The 18,911-nt window shown below is 39.2% G+C and overlaps 1 protein-coding gene, 1 long non-coding RNA gene and 1 pseudogene across 2 annotated transcripts in view; 1 reads left to right on the forward strand and 2 right to left on the reverse strand.

Annotated features, from left to right (window-relative positions):
* LOC146480139 (uncharacterized) overlaps nt 1–18,911 on the reverse strand; it is a 110,833-nt gene that overhangs the window by 53,456 nt on the left and 38,466 nt on the right. The gene's annotated exons all lie outside the window — the stretch shown is intronic.
* Nucleotides 6,750–7,875, forward strand: LOC146480147 (uncharacterized; annotated as a pseudogene).
* LOC146480148 (very long chain fatty acid elongase 5-like) lies at nt 10,655–16,597 on the reverse strand. The gene is made up of 4 exons (XM_085110006.1): nt 16,456–16,597; nt 14,166–14,293; nt 13,309–13,533; nt 10,655–11,261 (listed from the first exon to the last, which is right to left on the reverse strand). Exons 1-4 carry the CDS (start codon nt 16,469–16,471, stop codon nt 10,914–10,916), a joined length of 717 nt encoding a protein of 238 aa, XP_084966132.1. The 5' UTR covers nt 16,472–16,597; the 3' UTR covers nt 10,655–10,913.

Genomic DNA, 18,911 nt, shown 5'->3' on the forward strand with positions numbered 1-18,911 from the left:
TTGGCTGTAAATATCGTTGTGCCATGGCCTCCCGGATAGTTTGACGCTATAAAGCAATGTTGCAATAGTAAACGTGAGTAAGGTCTGTATCTGTGTGGCTCGGTCATTACCTCATCATACATAAATAAATTTCCGATATGATTTCAAGTAGCGTAACGCAATATCACGCTATCTTTCTACCTAAAACTACAATTAGCTCAATCGCGAAGGGAGGATAGGTTTAAAAAATCTGCGAGGCGTACAATGGGAATAAATTGAGGCCATTTATTGCGCCTTTATGGCTTTCTTGTATTAAAGTTAAGCTTATATTTGCTTGCATTCAGTGTCGTCAATCTTTTCATCAAACATTTCAAATCAGGGAACCGGGGTTTAAACACTTTCTCAGGTAAGTATTAAATTAATCTGTACAATGATCCCCGGCCCGGAAATCATCCCCAAATTGGACCGAAAATGATTCCCGGACGGGAAGAGATCCTCAAATTGGACAGCAAATGTCCCCGATCCCCCCACCATAAATAGAATGGAATGGACAGTGGAATTAAACTTTATACGCTTCATTTTTTCTTAATAACACCAGTCGTAAAATTTAAACTATCTGCCCCATGCAAACTCAGTTTCACAACTTTAAAAATTATCATGTATAGTAAGTAGTGCAGTGCAACAGAACAATTTATCCTTTAAACTGGAACATACATGTACAGTATATAATTTACTTAAACCATTACAACGCCTAAAATGTGCACGAATTGTACGAAACTCCTCATTTTTCAAATAGGGCTAACAACTGATACGTAATAAATTTGCTGTTAATTTCACGCTTCAAGACTCTTATATGCCATTTTCAGAAAGAAAACAAACTTTTTTGAAGCGGTAAATCGAAAGAATAACTTCTAAGAAGTACTCGAAAGTTTAAACGGTAGAGGAAGTTGGAGAGTTCACGGCGAAGAAATTACCCTTTGACTGACAGATTGTGTGCGAATTGATACCTAAGCGCTAATGGGAATCCACTCCCCCCCCCCCCAGACTCTTTCGAATTGATACCTAAGCGCTACTGGGAATCCACCTCCCCCCTTCCCCCTCCCTCCCCCCCCCCCCCCCCCAAAAAAAAAAAGAAATAAAAGGCGTGATTGACAATTTTTACTAAAAGGTTTCATTTAGGAAAGCTTTTTGTCTGTTTGTCTTTCTGTTTACTTGATGAAACGAGGACACTTCGTAATCTTACACTTACTGACATTACATGCCTAGAATATAAATAGCGCTGGTGATAAGGTTTGTAATCGATGTTCGTACGCTTTTCAATGTTCCGCTTTTTATATTTTTGAATAAAATACACGGAAAACATTTGTGAAGAAGAATACCTCGTGCTTATGCTGCACACGGAGACTTTAATCCTTACGTTATTACCTTTAATTTGGAGACAGGAACCATTTGTGATACTATACTGATTGTTTAAATTTGCATTCCCATAATTCTGATTGTTGGTGCACATCCCGCGTGACAAATTGAGAAAAACCTCAGCCAAAAAAAAAAAAAAGAACATTGACACTTCGAGAAGAAACGAAGTGCAAGCTAACTGGTCTTGACAAAAGCACGTTAAAGGAGAAACAAAATCAAGTACTACACTCACCCGAAAGATTGAATCAGCGACTACTTAACCAGTTGTACAAGAGAACTTAGCTTGATTACTACAGTACTGACCGCCGGCTGTGGCATTTATGTATTCCCTAGTTTAGTAACCAGTCCTCTCTAAATAAAAACGTCGCAGCCACGACGTGACTTGATCGTATTCCCCTCGTGCTTGTTTATTCTGGAAATATTGGCAAACAACGATGAAACGGAACTCGTGTTTTCACGTTTGCAGTATAGAGCGAATTAGAAATGTTGCTCTTTGCTGAAACAAGGAAACTCGGTAAGAGAACAATTCCGCGACTGAATAACGATTTTCAAATACATTTCTGTAGTTTCATTTTCCAAGAATTTTTGTTCCTTCATAAACGGAGAAAAAAACAGAGAGACAGAAAAACATTTACAAATGGTCCAATTGCTAAATCCTTTTGGAATAAATTTACAAAGTGGTACAACGCTATATGTAGAGGAAACATTGCTTTGGAGCAAAACGAAATTATATATGGGGTTTTAAAATTCACATCGTCCGGCCGGTTTAACCCTAAATCATCTGATCACAATTGAAAAATATTATCTTTACATTAATGCAGTACAAGATGGCAAAAGACCCCAGTTCACAGATTTTGTCACCCTCGTTAACGAAAAAATTGAATTGGAAAAATACATTGCGATTATGACCAATAAACTACTTTCTTTTAATAAAAAATGGTTCAACTTTTTAAACAATTAATATTTGGAGTCTAGCCGTGCAAATTCATATACTATCCATTTGTAAGCAACTAAATTAAATTTATCAATTTGTAAGTAATTGTATTGTATCGCAGTGTTAATATTGTTCTTAGTAGCGTAAGTATCGTTTCGTTTTGTTAGTAATATCGCATTGTAAGTAGTTTCGTATTTTTTTTAGCACTGTATTGTGAATAGTTCAATTAGTACTTTACAAGTAGTATTTATTAACTAGTGTGTTGTAATTTGTTTGTGCACTAAATAAATTAAAAAAAAAAAAGAAAAACATTTACAATTTACGTGGGTTGTAGGTGACAACCAGCCCTAGAGTAAAAGATCGAATGTATTTACACTGGGCAAGACGTAACATTCACTAGAAGATGGACTTGCAAGTAAAACGATGTTCTATGCAGTTATATGGTAAATCATATGATTATAAGGTCTATGAAATATTATGTTATAAAACAACTTGCAAAACGGACAGAGCTGATTTAATAAGAATTATTCGTTGTTATGAGGGTCCTGCTAATCATGATGTTTTAATAGCAAATCCAGTCCACTCCGGCCAGTAAAACCTGGTGAATTTTTTGCACGCGTTTGACAGTCCCACATTTCGTTTCAGAGAAAACAGAAGTTCCAATTTATTTGTGCCTTTCTATAAACAATAGATCTCTTTCCTGCAGTAAGAGAACAGCAAACTGCAGTTTTCTTTTCAGTGCAACTGGCGCTGATACTCTGGCAGCAAGAAGTTTTCGCAGACGAAAACAGAATTAACGGAAAGGAAACTTCTGCCGCAGGGAAAACTTTGCAGACAAATTATTAATAGTGTGTCACACTCGCATTCATTTGATTTGCAAAAAGTTACTTATGCTTTGTAATATCCAAATCGATTATGTCGATTTTCAGGTAAAACTGTATTGTATTTTCAAGGATAATTAACAGTAAGGCAGTGGAACGTTTTATTTCTTAATCTGCTTTTTTTAAAGCGATCAGTAGATAAATCCGATCAGTGCACGCGAACAAGTGATCACGATATAGAATTTCCGGTATCTGTCAGATTTGCTTGTTATACTCCTGAGTCACTGTCTCATCAACAGCTTATAAAATCGAATGATAACTAATGCAATCAACGACTTCGAACTCAACTGGTAAGCAGCCAAAACAGACTTAACGGAAGAGAAACCTCTCTGGCAGGGAACACGAGGGAAGAAGGCTGCAGACAAATAAAGGACATTAAAACAGCTAGCCGCTTCCTTATTATTCGTTTGCCACACTCGCATTCATTTGATTTGCAAAAACTGAGTAGCTTAACCTTTAGTTTCGTAATATCTAAGTTGACTATGTCGCTTTTTAAGTAAAACTGTACTGTAGTTTCAAGGATAATTAAGGCAGTGGTACATCTGTGTATAGGAGGCTCTTTGAAGTCCTTTCCGTGCACTTCATAGCAAAAGTGTTCCAAGTGTTTGTGATTAGATCAAACAAAAACCTTGCAGCACCGAAGCCGACTTTTACTTATACGTTGTTACAATTGAAGGTTAAGAAAGAAGGCAAGTATATTGCTGGAGGAAAGGCGCATTTCGTCGAACGATAATTCGGAAAATTTCGTCTCTGCTGGAACAAGCCTTTGTGCAGCCGTCTTTTATTTACTTCCTTTTAGCCTTGGAATGGGTCAGACAGAAAAGCACCACGCTGAAGAAACCATGACAACGGGCTGAGAGATGTGATAAGTTCAACGTTAGAAACTTCCTGTTTTGTTAAACAACAGTAGTTGCCTGCTTTGACAGCGATATGACCAACAAAAGAGCGATATATTTTGTTTGTTTCTTTATTTACTTAATACACTTATTTATTTAAGTCTTCAATCTAAGGTCACATTGAGAGTTGAACGTTCACTGCTTCCGTAAGTTTCTCCTACATTAAAGCAGTAACAATCATGTTGTAAGTCCTCCGTTTCTATTTGAAAATCGGTTTTTATTTCGCGGCCTTAGAATAATTCAAAATTTAGTCTGGGGCAATGAATGGGTGAAGTACTTCCTTTTGCTGTTTATCTCTGCTCGTTTTGGGCTTTGTACCACATAACCGCCTCAGCCATCGTGTTAAACCTAAGTTTAGTTCACAAGTTAAATCTACTGCGCGGAGGCACAGCGTGATTAAGAGAGCCTATGCGGCTAACATCAAAGGCAAAATAGGGCCGCTTGGTACAACTATTAAAGTTAACTTAGCACTCACATCAAAATATTGCCGCCCAATTTAGAAACTACAGTCCCTTGTGAGAAACTACAGTCCCTTGTGAGAAACTACAGTCCCTTGTGCTTATTCGAGTGGAGAGCTTAATCGAGAGGTCAGGATACGTTGTGTATTCTTGTCTGCTAGCGTTTCCTTTCAGAAATCAAAACTTGATAAAAAGACAATTTCCTTTTGAACTGAAAAAACATGCGCTGCTTTCTTGGTTTGGGCGCAGTTGGGGATTCTTGCTTCCTTTATTAGGTTGTATCAACATGTATCTTCTCCTCACTTTTTCATGTCTTAGTTAGGGTACTTACTATGTAAATTTGTGTAAACATCAAGACAATTTTTCTTTGGCGGATCATTTCCCTTATTTTGATGAATTTGATTTTTGATCAAATAGCGACATTTGAGCTATAAAAGTTGGGTTAATGGCGGAGAAGTGCCAAAAATTAGTAGAAATTCCAGGCGCCTCTGGTTTAGTCCTCTACTGAGTGGAAGTCAATGGTTTCCACAATAGAGTCATCCTCTCTTGTTTTAAACTAACGAAAGGCTAAGCCCAAAACTTCTGGAATTTCTTCAAATCTTTATATGAGTGCCACGCAACTGACCAACATTTTCGTTTTACCATTTAGTGATCATTTGATGCTTTTCACTTCTGTGGCTTAATGAAAATAGCCTACGTACAAGACGTGAGCTGTTTATCTCCTGGCTACTATTTAAACTTAAGAAGGAGGATGAAGCACGAGAGGAAGACAACCAAGTCACGTCGTCTGCGACAATTTTGTTTAGAGAGGGGCCTGGTTACTAAAACTAGGAGCTATGTAAATACGACAGCATAGCAATCAGTCCTGTAATTTAAGGCGCGAAGCAACAAGAAAATAATCATTCTCAATTGGATTTCATTTTTTCGGGTGAGTATAGTACTCGTTTTTGTTTCGCTTTTTACATGCTTTAGTACTAGGTAAGACCAGTCAGCTTGCACTTCGTTCCTTCTATAAGTGTGTAATTGTCTCTAAGGTGTCAATTTGTTTTTCTCTCCGTGAATAACCTTTTTGGGAAAAGGTAATCAGCGTAACGGTATCACTGAAGCTGAGGCATATTTGGTTGAAGTCGTTTTCAATTTGTTCTTAAAATGAGAAGTAATCTATTCAATTTTCTGAGTACAGTAGTACTCAGAAAAACTCTTCTCGAAAAATCCCTGCCGCACTAACGGAGCCTGAAGCCTGAGTTTAAACTTTCCTACCTCGGCCATCGGCTTTTCAAACAAGGTTAAACTTATTTGAGATAAAAACGAAGTTTCAGTCGTGATAAGAGTAGGCTGCGTGAGGTCTGGCTCTCTCTTTTACTCTAGAATCCGCTGGGAAGAACGCAAAAACTGAGCGAGCACAATATTCGAGGGACGAGTCGCGCGCGTAAGGGGCAAAACCGCGAGTAGAAGCCGCTCACGCGCGTGAATATTGCGTTCTTCCCCGCGGATTCTCGAGCAAAAGAGAGACTGCTTGCGGTCTATGATCAGAGCAATAGCAATTTTGTTGGCTTCTAGAGCATTATATTATACAATTGATTCTATCTACAAATGCATGAGATTGTAAACTTTAAAAACTGACTGAAACAAGGCTCCCCGCCTGTCTAGGAAATCCTTTGATTTGACACGTACGTTTCTGGAATTACAAACCTAAAATGTGGCTTAATGGAAAACGACTTAAGAGGGGTCACACGTTGTCGATTCTAAGTTGTTGCTGCTACATTTAGTTTTCTGTGTACAGTTGTCTTCGCGAGGTCTTCTTCCAAAGCGTCAACTGAACGATGGAGATCAACCATAATGTTTTTGTTTTCTCTGTCCTCCAGTTTTAAGCATGAGTCTTTGATGTGTTTCTACTGAGGAAAACTTCAAGAAAAAGTGGTCAGGGTTATTTTGATTCTTCTTGACTCCAATATGGCTGTCGGATTAGCTTCTGTAAAGGTGTTTCAACTTTGTCCTCTCCCCTCCCCTTCCTCCCCCCCCCCCCCCGCCTATCTCGTCCCTGGTGTTCATCTTTCTCTTCATTTTCTACCCAAGCCCCTCTCAGCCTTAAGTCACTTTCTTTCTCTTACTTAGTTAATAAACGTGGAGGGGAGGGGTGGGGGTGGGATGGGCTGTTGATAAAATCAAGCATTCATATCTCGAAAATGGAAACGCTTGCATTATTACAACATTTGTTCTTTGTTTTCTTAGAGTTCATGAAAGCGATAAAGACAGTTAGCATGAGACAATCACTTATTTTTTCGATGCTCATGATCGGGATGATACTCTCAGGTACGTTGGCTCAGGATCAAGACTGGGGCGACGATGTCTACGACGACTACGACTACGAAGCGGTCGAAAACAGCGGCGACTTGGATGAATCCGAGTCCGACGACGATAGGAAGTGCAATGATTGCAATACCAATAAGAAAAGCTGTGTGTCAGGTGAGATGCAAGTAGAGAAACAGACAAAGGGCGTCGTTCGCGTGTCCCAACTGTCCAATGGCGACTTCATCCGTGGAATCATGGGAGCTGATCGCATCCCTGCTTGGTGCAAAGTGGAAGCCGTTTATGAAGTCAGGACAAATAGACCAAACGTCACCACTTACGACGGTTTCACAGAAGACCACTTGGTTCTCGGCGATAACAGTGTTCGCCAGTACGGAAAGAACGGAAAAGCCAAGGAAACTGCCCTTTACACGCTCGCTACAGAGTGCGACGCCGCAGTGAATGCAGCCGGCCAGGCGTTTACTCCGATCAGCACCGCTTTTTGTCCTCACGAGATGAGCTGGAGCGAGTATCTTACACTAATAGCAGCGATTCGTCGGGTCACCAGCCGCACAGGTTACTTCTGGTATTACATCGATGCTTTCCACGACAACAAGACTGCCAAAGTTCCGTACTGGATGGCTATGCTGCACGACATATGTACAGAGCTCCTGCGATGCGCTCGCGAGGGGAGATGCCAGACGTTCGAGAAACTGACGGAGGAGTTTGTACGCGAGCACCTGAACCAAGAGTACGTGGGGATGGTTGAGAGCGCTTTTCCAAATATGGGCGGTGATGTGGATAAATCAGAAGATGGTACCTTCACAGAAGTTGTTCGTCCGCAAGGGAAAAGCCACACTTTGCTCTTCTTTGCTCTGGGTAGCGCCATGGTTGTGATCTTGATTATCATCATCATAGCTGTCCTAGTGTACATCCACACACGAGTAAACAAGAAGAAAAAGCAAATGAAGGAGCCATTTCCGATTCATCCCCCAGTAAATGTCTAGGAGGCAGAGGCATAGAGATGGTGGCGCAAACTCGTTTCCATGGTGTTAGCGATATTCAAAATGGCGGCACGGAGAAGACCCTGAAACACAACAAAAATACTCCACGATTGTGACAACACACTTCACTACACTTTTTACAGGATCAAATATGGCTGTTTCCATAATTTTCTTTTTCACGGAAAAAAGTGAAGCGAAGACAAAAATCCAGTGCGTCACGTGACAAAATGGTGTATTTTCCCGCGTGTTCCGGGGTCTTCTCCGTGCCGCCATTTTGAATACCGCGAAGTCCCTGGGGACGAGGTACGTAGCCACGACCGTTAATTTTCTGTTTAGTGACTGCTGCCTTTTAATAGTTCATGAAGTTGAGTTTGCACGCAAATAGGGTCATTTTTGCAGCACATAAAGCTAACATTTTTTGAAAAATAAACTAACGCTTTTAGTTAAATTGTATTGGGAATAGACCAGTTATTGTGTAATTTATGCTTTGCAAGTAAATAGAAACATAAGTTGTGAAATAATTAGGAAATTCATCGCACAAGATGTTTTCAGGTAAACTTGTATCATTGCTAAGTGAGCAATTTGAACAGAATTAAACCATTCCATTTGATTTTAATTGTGTAATTTTCTTTTTCGTTGATACCTTGACAACCCTGTATTCGTTAAATTTTCATGCCAATCAAGGAGGGCTCACTTGAAATTAGGAAAGTTGAGTACGAACTTACTAACACAAAGTTATTTTTGCGCGGTTGATGGCTATGCGGGAAAACCAGATCTTAGCAAGAGTTGTTGGAAATTAGGGGTAAGCACGCAATTTTCATAGATGACCCAGCAACAGTAATTCGTAAAAGTTTTAAAACACAGAACAAGGTATGGTATTTTCTTTCCAAACTGTCTCTAAAACATGCGAAGATCTGCTTCACCCAGATAGTCATAAAGCACTAAAAAATACCTATGTATTAGTAGGCACCGATTTTAAGAAACCCAAGTTTCTTGTACTATCTCGAAAAGCGCAGAGCGGAAGGGGATTAACACTCAAATTTTTTTAACGTTTATGCTTAGTGTACACCCAGTCGGTTTGCCAACAATGCATCCGGTATGCTCTCGTGTGCATCACTTTTTTACAATTGTAATACCCTCCTCAATTCAAGAATGGCTCCCAAGCGCATCATTTCTAAGGATTACTGTCTCTTTCGCAGATAATCGGCAGAGTAAAGTTGGCCGTTTCCCACTGTTTCCATTTTATGTGCGTACAGACCTCAATTTATGGTTTTACGTATGTAAATAAAATAAGAGGCGATGTGTGAGCCGCGTGCGTAAACGTAAAACGGTTTCAACATTTGCTTCAACATGCATTCAACTCTTTGTTGAACCAAATGTCGGGGGAGTCTGAACAGGTCGTTCAACATTGTTGAAAGTGTAAAAAATGTTGAAAAAGCTTTTTGAAAGCGTGTTGAATCAAACTTAAATTGATTTAACCTTTATTCAAGATCTATACAACATTTCCTTTGTTCTCGAAAATGGTGAATAGTGTTGAAGTCGTTTGAACACTCCGTTCAACATTTGCCCAAGATCCATTCAACTTTTGTTGAACGAATGCTGGTCAATGTTGAAACCGTTCAATCGAGCCGTTACTTTAATACGTCGCTTCTTATTTTGCAAACGTATGTAAAGCCAGCCCAATGTACATCCAGACGCACATAAAATTTACCCGAGAGTGAAAATCCGCCTGGTAGGTAAAGTCGCACTTCGAGGCTGGGCCCATACGGCCGGAGCTTAAGGTTTCTGTGGGAGTATCGCTACTCCTCCCGGGATGGGATACTAGTCCACCACAGGGTTCCCCTCCCCACCCCCACCTGTATGTCGTCGGTACCTATTTGTACTCCTGGCCCTAGGTGGAGAGAGACAATACCGAACTTGAGCAGCGACGACGGCAACAGCAACTAAAGCGTCGCCTGAAAATATAACTTCATTTCATTTGTGCTACTTCGCGATTATTTCAACCCGCTCAACTTCTACAAAAAGGGCGAAGTATCAAGGCCAGGAACCAAATTGGAAGGAGTGGCATTCAAGTTTAGAAAGCCGGAAAATGAAAAATTCACCGCCATGTGTTCACATTCTCCACAAGACCTTGAATGTGGTCATTTCACGTTGTTGTTTTGCAGAGGACGACAAAGAAATTTATCACATCTTTTAAAGGTGACTCCATACAGTTATTTGGCGCGCGGCGACTGGGTACTAAAATGGCGCGAGCGCGCACAGTTTTCTTACTGATACAGGAATTTTCATTATGCTGGCGCCGGGTCAGTAAGGCTATTTTGACGAGTTTTCCACGGTGAATTTTTCTGAAAATTGTCTCAATGTTAGGATTTAGCTGGTATTTGTACTCCATAAAATCTTAGGGAGAATTATACACGGAAGACTCATGGACAACTGCAATAAATGGCAAAAACGAAAATTACAGAAATTGGTCAAACGTATGTACAAAATTTGTTTTGACTTTACGAGGAGATAGTTTGGAGTTTCTCTCTGCTTTATACAAAAAATTGCAAAATTTTATCGCGCGAAATTCGGAGAAACCCATTTTGAAACTAGCTAGGAGTGAAGGAATCGATAGATGTATCATCCGCTGGTTGTCATGGAAACGGGGTTTACCAGTTGTAACGGTGTTTTTAGCAAAGCGCAAGGCCTTAGGTACTCCAAACTATGTTTGAACCCAGATATTTCCACAGGGCCGACAGAACCAGAACATCAAGAAAAATGTGTATCACTACCAGCAAAAACTGAAGAAATGGTATAAAGCCACCTTAAAACACACATGTATTATTTTATCCGTATTATTTTATACTGTTCATTTAAAAAAAAAACATTTTGTCAAAATAAAAATGCTCTCAACTGACTCTCAACCTGAGTAATGTTCTTAGTATGTTCTTAAATTTTAGTTCATCTCAGCCTCAACGTTCTTGTGCAAAAAGGTTCTCTTATATATAAAAAAAAAGTGTACAAAGAAAAAGAAAAGATCGCACATACACACTATTCGTCACTGACATTTACGTTCATTCAGTTTTTTTCTCTCGTCTAACCTTCAAGAAGGCATGGTAGTAAAAGTTACCAAATAATCCTAACATAGTAAATGCATAAAATATACTAAAAATGCAGAAACCGTGATGGAGGTAACCAAACGAAGAATGCACGATACCAACAACAAATTGAACCATTTGGAGTTGAGTCATTTTTTTCTTCCATTGCGGTCGTTGGGTCGGCTGCAGAGCTGCTTGGCCATAGTACATGTAGAGGAAGACGTGAACAAAGGAGTTCATTCCTAACATCACTCCAATGGCGGGCCATGGAGTAAACTTATGGGCATAGTCGCTGAGTAACAAGATGGAGGTGTGATGGTATACCTATAAATAAATAAATAAATAAATAAATAAATAAATAAATAAATAAATAAATAAACGAACGAACGAACGAACGAACGAACGAACGAATGAATGATAAATGAATAGACGGACGGACGGACGGACGGACGGACGGACGGACGGACGGACGAACGAACGAATGAATGAATGAATGAATGAATGAATGAATTTAAAGGACTATGTCACTCCAGGCGCATGCACACGTTGATGAGAAGCAGTTTGAAATGGTTGGCCCAACTTTTTCAAATAGCGTCGCAGAGTACAGGAAGCTGTTTTCATCTGTTTGAATCGCGTTTATCTTCGGAAAGTTAGCTAATTTTTTTATATAAAAACGTTCTTTAGTAATTACAGAAGCTACTTGTTGTGATATTTTTTAAAAATGCAAAAATCCCGCGCTGAGTGCAAATCAGACTCTACTGCCACGCACTCCCCTATGAACGATTTGTTGAATTTGGTAAACAGTTATTGATCAAAATCATGTGATTTCTTGAACACGAGAAAGCTGTGGAAGACCATTACACCAGACTAAATCTAACAGGCTGAGGGCAATATTAAGCTTCATTAGGCCTAATTATACAAGGCCTACTATATAAGCAAGTTTAGTTTCAAGTTTTTTAAGCCTAAAAGTTATGCTTTAGTACATGCTTCCATCAAATGAACACCAACTTGAATTATAGTAACTAGTACATCACAATGGAGGATTCAACTATTAATGGGCTGTCCTAGGACACTGGACCTTTTAGGGTCCAGTTTAAGCACAATAAGTAGTTCCAGAAAATATCCATACTCCCCCCATGGAATGGTTTTTGTTTTGCCTCCCCAGTCCCCCCAGAAAATTCCAGTTTAGCTTCATACTTTGTTTCTAAATTTTTGACTTTTAAGACCCCCCTTCCCTAGGAATTTCCAATGATCTTCCATGGGGTGGGTATGGATTTTTTCTGGAATTGCACAATGGGAACTCTTTGAGGTTCATTTGCACCTTTCTGTGCCGAGTATATAACTGTGTACCCTCGGGCAAAAGGGGGAGGGGGAATGAGGGGGGTAAGAGGGGGCATTCATAAGTTAAATTAATTAATATATCTTTTTGAAACTCCCTTTCTTCTTGAACACGTCCCAGGACATTGCACTTTTTTGGGGGGCTAGTTCTAGATTAGGAATAGTTTTAGGTCTCAAAATTTGGCCTCATTCATTCACACCTTTCTGTCCTAAGTTTAGCTGAGTCGGGGGAGAGGGCACATTCATAAGTTAAATTAATTACATCTCTCTGAAAAAGATTAATTAAATTATTAATTATTATTGTTATTATTAATTATTAAATTAATTATAATATCTTTCTGAAAAAGGTTTCTTCTGAAACCTGGTTTTAATAATAATAATGTGTTTTAACTCAGTAAATACTGCTAACAAAAATTACAAAGTCTATCTTTTCGGGACTTGGATTTACAAAATCAAAAATTTTAGTTAAAAAATTTCTAATTGTGTTTGACATAGAAAGAACGCAAGTCCTAATTGCATTTGGAGTCAAGATTGTATGGGACATTCCCAAACTCATTAATAATACATCAAAAGAAAACAAAGAAAATCACTACTGTGACCGTGTTTTGGATATGTATTCTTAATTACCATAAAATTTTGCCAACTTCAGCCTTGAATTTTTCCAAGAATTATTGATCATTTGAGAAGCCATATCAAACACTTGAAAGTGTGTTTCATCAGATATCCAAACATCTCAAAGTCATTTAAAAAAATGCAGCTGCACCATGTTTTTTCAACCTACTTCTCAGTGTTTGGATATCTGATGAAACACCTTCTCGTGTTTGATATATTACATCAATTGATCAACAAATGAATGAATGGATCTTGGGACGTATATCTGGCATCTCCAGCAGATTTTACATGGGCGGATGACATCATAACCAACTTGGCAAAGAGCCTGGGATTGAGAACATCAAACACACTCCCTAATCTTTAATTATTACTAGTATTAATATAATTATTATATACAGGTTTAAATCTAGTTGCAACTTACATGTAGAAATGTGATCTGCCTCTGCCTGTGCCTTAGGATCATAAACACTGTATCCAGAAGTTCAAGGTGTTTGGTGATCAAGTAGATAAAAAATGCATGCTTTACATCGCTGTCATGCACCATGGCGAATGTGTACAGCAAACCTCCATGATAATATGCCTTGACGATGACACCCAAAGAATACAAGCTGAGGGCACTACAAAGAAAGTTGTATGCCACTAAAACCTGACAAATGGAACAAAATTCAGTTAGTATGTGATTGCGCATGTGGTGAAGGGTGGGAGTAAGGATGTCAGAATGTCCTGCTTCCTTAACTCAGTTCCCACCCTTTTTGGGCAAGGGTTGACAATTAAAATTTGTGTTATCAGTGGAAATCTGTGTGTTCTTTCCTGTCTTCAAGGTATAAAAGTTTTCCTGTCATTTATGTGAATCAGTTATTTCTCCAGAGTTGTTGTATTTATTTTATTAAATACAATGTATTTTTGGTTTCACCATTTCCCTTTCCATTAATACAGTACAGTGCAAATGTAAGTTGACAGTCCCTCGAAACTTGAACTTTGTGACATGATCCTCAATCCTCGAAACTTGAAAGCTTCGAGTATCAAGGCTTGAGTCAAGTGCATCAAGTTTCGAGACAGGGAAACAAAGAACTTTTCACGTGATTAGTTTTCACACATCTTATCCGAGGCCACAGTTGGGTTCCTTTTTACATCAGCAATCGAGATCCTCAAAAAATTCTTTGAGCGTCTCGATACTTGATACTCGAGCCTCGATGTTGATCGAGGATCAAGTTTCGAGTTGAGACTGTCAGCTTTAATTTGCACGATACTGTATATATTTTTTTGTAACTTGTTTACCTTGTGCAATCCTAGAGGTGAAGTGAATCGCTTCCACAGCAAAGATGTTGGGATGAGAATCAAGTACACAACGGCAACAGGAAAAGACTGCAGTTGTACAACAGCTTTGAGGAAATTTGAATACTTCTCTGAAAAAAAAAATGGATGAAGCAAAAAAAAAAAAGAAGGATGTGAACAGCATGTGTGCATGGAGTCCATAAATTTCAAGAAGTAAAGAAAAACATGTTTTACAAAAGAGAGATTAAATCTCAATGGTGTTGCCTAAGACAAATTTCAAGGAGCCCACAAGGCCAAAAGCCAAGAAGTTAGAAGCCCAACATGTGAAGTGTTAGGTGCTTCTGCAAAAATTTTTTGGCGCCCTGTTTCAAGGTTTATATCTTGTTCACTATTCATCTAAAGAGCACAAAGCTTGGTTAAATTATTAAATTATCAGTGTCAAGTTATCAAATGGATAAAATTTGCAACTTGACCCAGTCCCTTGCTCAACATCAAAATGGCCAATAGTGCTGGGATGCGTTTAACTGGCTGAGTATCAAACCTTCCTTAGGGGTAGGGGGAGGGGAGGCTGGAAAGCCTGATTCCCATATATAATTTTTTGAACCCTGTTTTAAAACTTTTAAGCCAACGCAAATTTACATCCTAAGTAGACCAATTACACAATGCCTATAAAATAATAATATTTCGGGCTTCATGTAAATATGGGAGTAACCCCTCCCCTCCCTGGGGTATTTAAGCCTCCAGCAGACAGTGGCCGTTTTTATACTAGAGGACTCATTATCCGTCTGGACGAACTATTTTCAGTTGTGCGTCGTTCAAGACAAACAACGGAAGATAGTTCGTCTAGACGCATAATCCGTCTTGTGCCTGTCTTTATACTAGAGACGAATAAGCAGATGAACAACAAATATTTGCCCAAGTTCGTCCAGACGAATAATGCGTCCTCTAGTATAACAAGATGCCCCCCTAATGGCATTTACACGGAAAGCTTAATGTAGCCCCATCTATCAGATTTTTAAAAACTATCCTCCCTTCGCAATTGAAATAATTGAATGGTTTTATTCAGAGAGACTGCATGATATTTTATCGTTGTGTTACTGGGAATCATACCAGAAATTATTATGCCATAACGTCATAACCCCCACTTGAACTGGTCTGGTTTCCTTCGCCTTGAATTACTCGATCTGTTTATGAAAGCGTAGTTTCTTCGCTGTGAACTCTCCCAATTTCCTTCATTTAAACTGTCGAGTACTACTTAGAAGTTATTATTTCGATTCACTGCTTGAAAAACGTTTGTTTTCTTTCTCAAAACGGTAGATCAGAGTCTTAAATTCATACACTGTACATGTGGCCGCCATTGAACGAAAACAACCTTCTAAATGATGATTTGCTTTGACGTCACACAGGTAGAGATGAGTGGGTCTGCTCCCTTGTGATATACGCACCGATAATGGAGTTTGATTGGGCCGCTTTTGTTCAAGACAATCAAAACAATAGATCCCTTCTGGGAGAGGGCTGAATTTAATGTAAATTTAATGAATAAATCAAATGATGATTTGACGTCACACAGGAAGGGATGAGTGGGTCCCCTCTCTCGTGATATGTGCCTAAATAATAGATTTTGATTGGCCCGCTTCTGTTGAAGACAATCAGAACAATACATCCCTACTAGTGGAGGACATATTTCAATGCATAAATTAATGAGGCGATTTGTCGCTACGATGAAGAAAAAAAAAAGATACCCGACCCAAACCGAGACACGGCCTGCCCTGCGGGCATTCCGCGTAAAAACGGCCACTGGGAAAGAAAATATGTTTGGGCATGAAAAAGGCAGTTTTAAAAAAAAATTAAACCAAGGCTTCGAATCGCAAGTTTATACGAACTGATCTCCATGAAATGGATATCTGACAGTTTCATATTTTTTGAGCATTTCAAACTGATATTTGATTTTACCAGTGGGAAGGGATTTTGTTCAAATTAGGCTCAAAGCACGATATGACCTTGGATAACCTACGATCTCCTCACACAAAAATCCCGGTACATCCAAATCGCTGCGAAATTGAATTGCCTCGAGTTCGGGATCAGCTCTAAGCATTTCTTCAATAGTCTGAACCTTTGGAATGCTCCAAGCCTGCACAAATACGCTTATTTCTGCGTTTCAAACACACAGTGATATTGGCCAACAAAAAAGCTGAGAGTGGTGTGATCACGGTACCATAAGCCTTAACCAATGAGCAGACGATCAAGAAGAGCTTATTTTAAAATAAACCACACATGCATACTATTGTCGTACCTGCCCTTGACGCCATGACAATCTCCAACAACAGGGAAGGTCGCTTGATGCCCCCCGAACCTTTCGAGCTTTTGACAAGAAGCAAAGCGGCCGGCAAAAAGCGGCCGGTTGAGTCCAATGTTTTGAGTCAGCTCACGCACAAATGAGAGAGACTGGGCTCTAACAATCTAACTATTTTGTCACGCAATCGTCACGCAAAGATTCTTTCCCCCGGCGTGTCCTCAGGTTGTTTTTTTCTTTCCTTCTTCTTTCTTTCATTATTTATTTCTTTATCTGCTCTGGCTTAAGTACAGTACCAAGAGCTCTGGCTTCCAAGAAAAGTCTAGTTTTTCGGCGGTATTTGTATGTTTTCATTGAAAAAGAGTTCGCTTTGTCTTTCCATATCACTCCAAATCTGCTCAGTCAGATCTCAGTACTCTCAGTAGATTCGGCCTAGGCCTTCTAACCGGGTCAGTATAAAACATCGACTGCGGACTACAGACTACGAACTGGGTATAAAACGCGGAACGAGGTATAAAAAGAGAATCGACACTGTAAACATAAAATCTTGCTTTTCGGAAATTTTACCCCTAAGCCGGTAGCAAATTTAATTCCTCTCATTTTTTTCCATTCAATGCCCCAAAAAGGTACCACTTTACCTCTGGCGGAAGTCATTTAAGATTTGAACTTTTTATTATTATTATTATCATTATCATTATCATTATCATTATCATTATCATTATCATTATCAATATCATTATCATCATCATCATCATCATTATCATTATCATTATTATTATTATTATTATTATTATTATTATTATTATTATTATTATTATTATTAACACCAAACCACAAATTTTACACCCTAACAGGAGCCCATGAGTTCGGCTTCTGACCCTAAAAGATACGACGATCACCAGAATGTGATTTTATTTATGGGAAACAACTGAAGGGGTGGAGGACTTATGAGCGGGGATACTTACAATGGAATACCGTATCCTTTTTATAGGGGGGGGGGGGTATTTACATAAAGACGGGCTATGAGCGGAATTGGGGGGGGCTATAACCCGGGGGGGCTTATAACCGGAATAAATTTTTCAAGCGCAATACAGCTTTATTTTTTGTTGTTTTTGTGGCAAGGGTTGACAAAATTTATGCTATGGAAATCTGTGTGTTTTTTCCTGTCTTCAAGGTATAAAAGTGTTCCTTCCATTTTCAATAACTCAGTTATTGTCTCCAGAGTCGTTGTATTTATTTTATTTTGTATTTTTGGTTTCATATATTTTCCTTTATTAATTTGTTAACCTTGTGCAATCCTAGAGGTAAAGTGAATCTCTTCGATTCCATATCACAGATGTTGGGAGGATAACCGAGGGTGCTTGTAACCAGGATTTTAAGGTATTTTTATCAAACTTTATTGGGCAGTACACACAGATAAGAATGGTACAGATAATTACATCATAAAATATTAAAACGGGTTACCAAAAAGAGAAAGGCACAAACGGAACACTCAGACTTTTGTGAGGTATGTTGGCGAAACTTCTCGTTTTATCAGAAACTAGAAGAACTAGAAGGAACATCTATCGCTCGAGGAATTCGTTAGCTATTCATGAACTTTGCCATCTCACGGGTAGCCTGTGAGCAAGCTCTCGGGGAACAGGAGGGGCGGGGAGGCCTGGGAGAAGATGCAAGCTTTCCTTCTTAACTACCCCCCCCCCCCCCCCCCACTGGTGAGCTTACTCGCATCGCAGGCTGCCTCACGGGACACTCAGTGGATTCCAGCAAAACAAAACTTCTTGCTACGGAAAGCAACACGTTCATACGCCACATCTTAAGGAGACAATTGAGATCTGATTACTTTGAAAGCCCTCTTTGAATAGAGACAATGGCACATGGTTTAGAATAAGCTGCCAATACCTATGACTACCATTTTAGCCCCCCTTGAGACCATGATGAACATGACTACCATTTTAGCCCCCCTTGAGACCCTAATGAATATGACCCTTCTTCGCATCACAATTTTTGTTGTGGCTGATGAAGTTCTGTTGAGACAAATGAAATATTTCACTTTTAAACTTTTGTTGCGCTCCGTAAGTACAGGAAATTATTGTAGTATTTTTTACTCACTCCGAAAACGGTTCGCGCTATTTTGAAGAAATTCGAAGAACTAGGACAAGACCTATTTTAGATTCCGTTTGCGAGTCTGGCCAGCCAAATGGAAAGCGGCCCGTGAACATGGCGCTGAGATCATGCATGGCGTAAGGTTGCAAAAACGTATACTAAAAGATACGCAAGGAAGTTTATTATAATTGACGATACGATAACTTTACTTACACACGGTAATTCCATCAGCTTATGAATTAATCATGATCAGCTATCTACAATTGTAAAAGAAAAAAAATAAAACAACAAAGGCAGGCCGAGTTTAAAACCTTGATTAAAATTTCCTTAAAACTGTGTCGACTCAGTTCTAC

The sequence above is a fragment of the Pavona decussata genome, unplaced genomic scaffold (genome assembly GCF_977016875.1).
Source record: "Pavona decussata unplaced genomic scaffold, jaPavDecu1.1 SCAFFOLD_55, whole genome shotgun sequence".
In the NCBI taxonomy this organism is placed as follows: domain Eukaryota; kingdom Metazoa; phylum Cnidaria; class Anthozoa; order Scleractinia; family Agariciidae; genus Pavona; species Pavona decussata.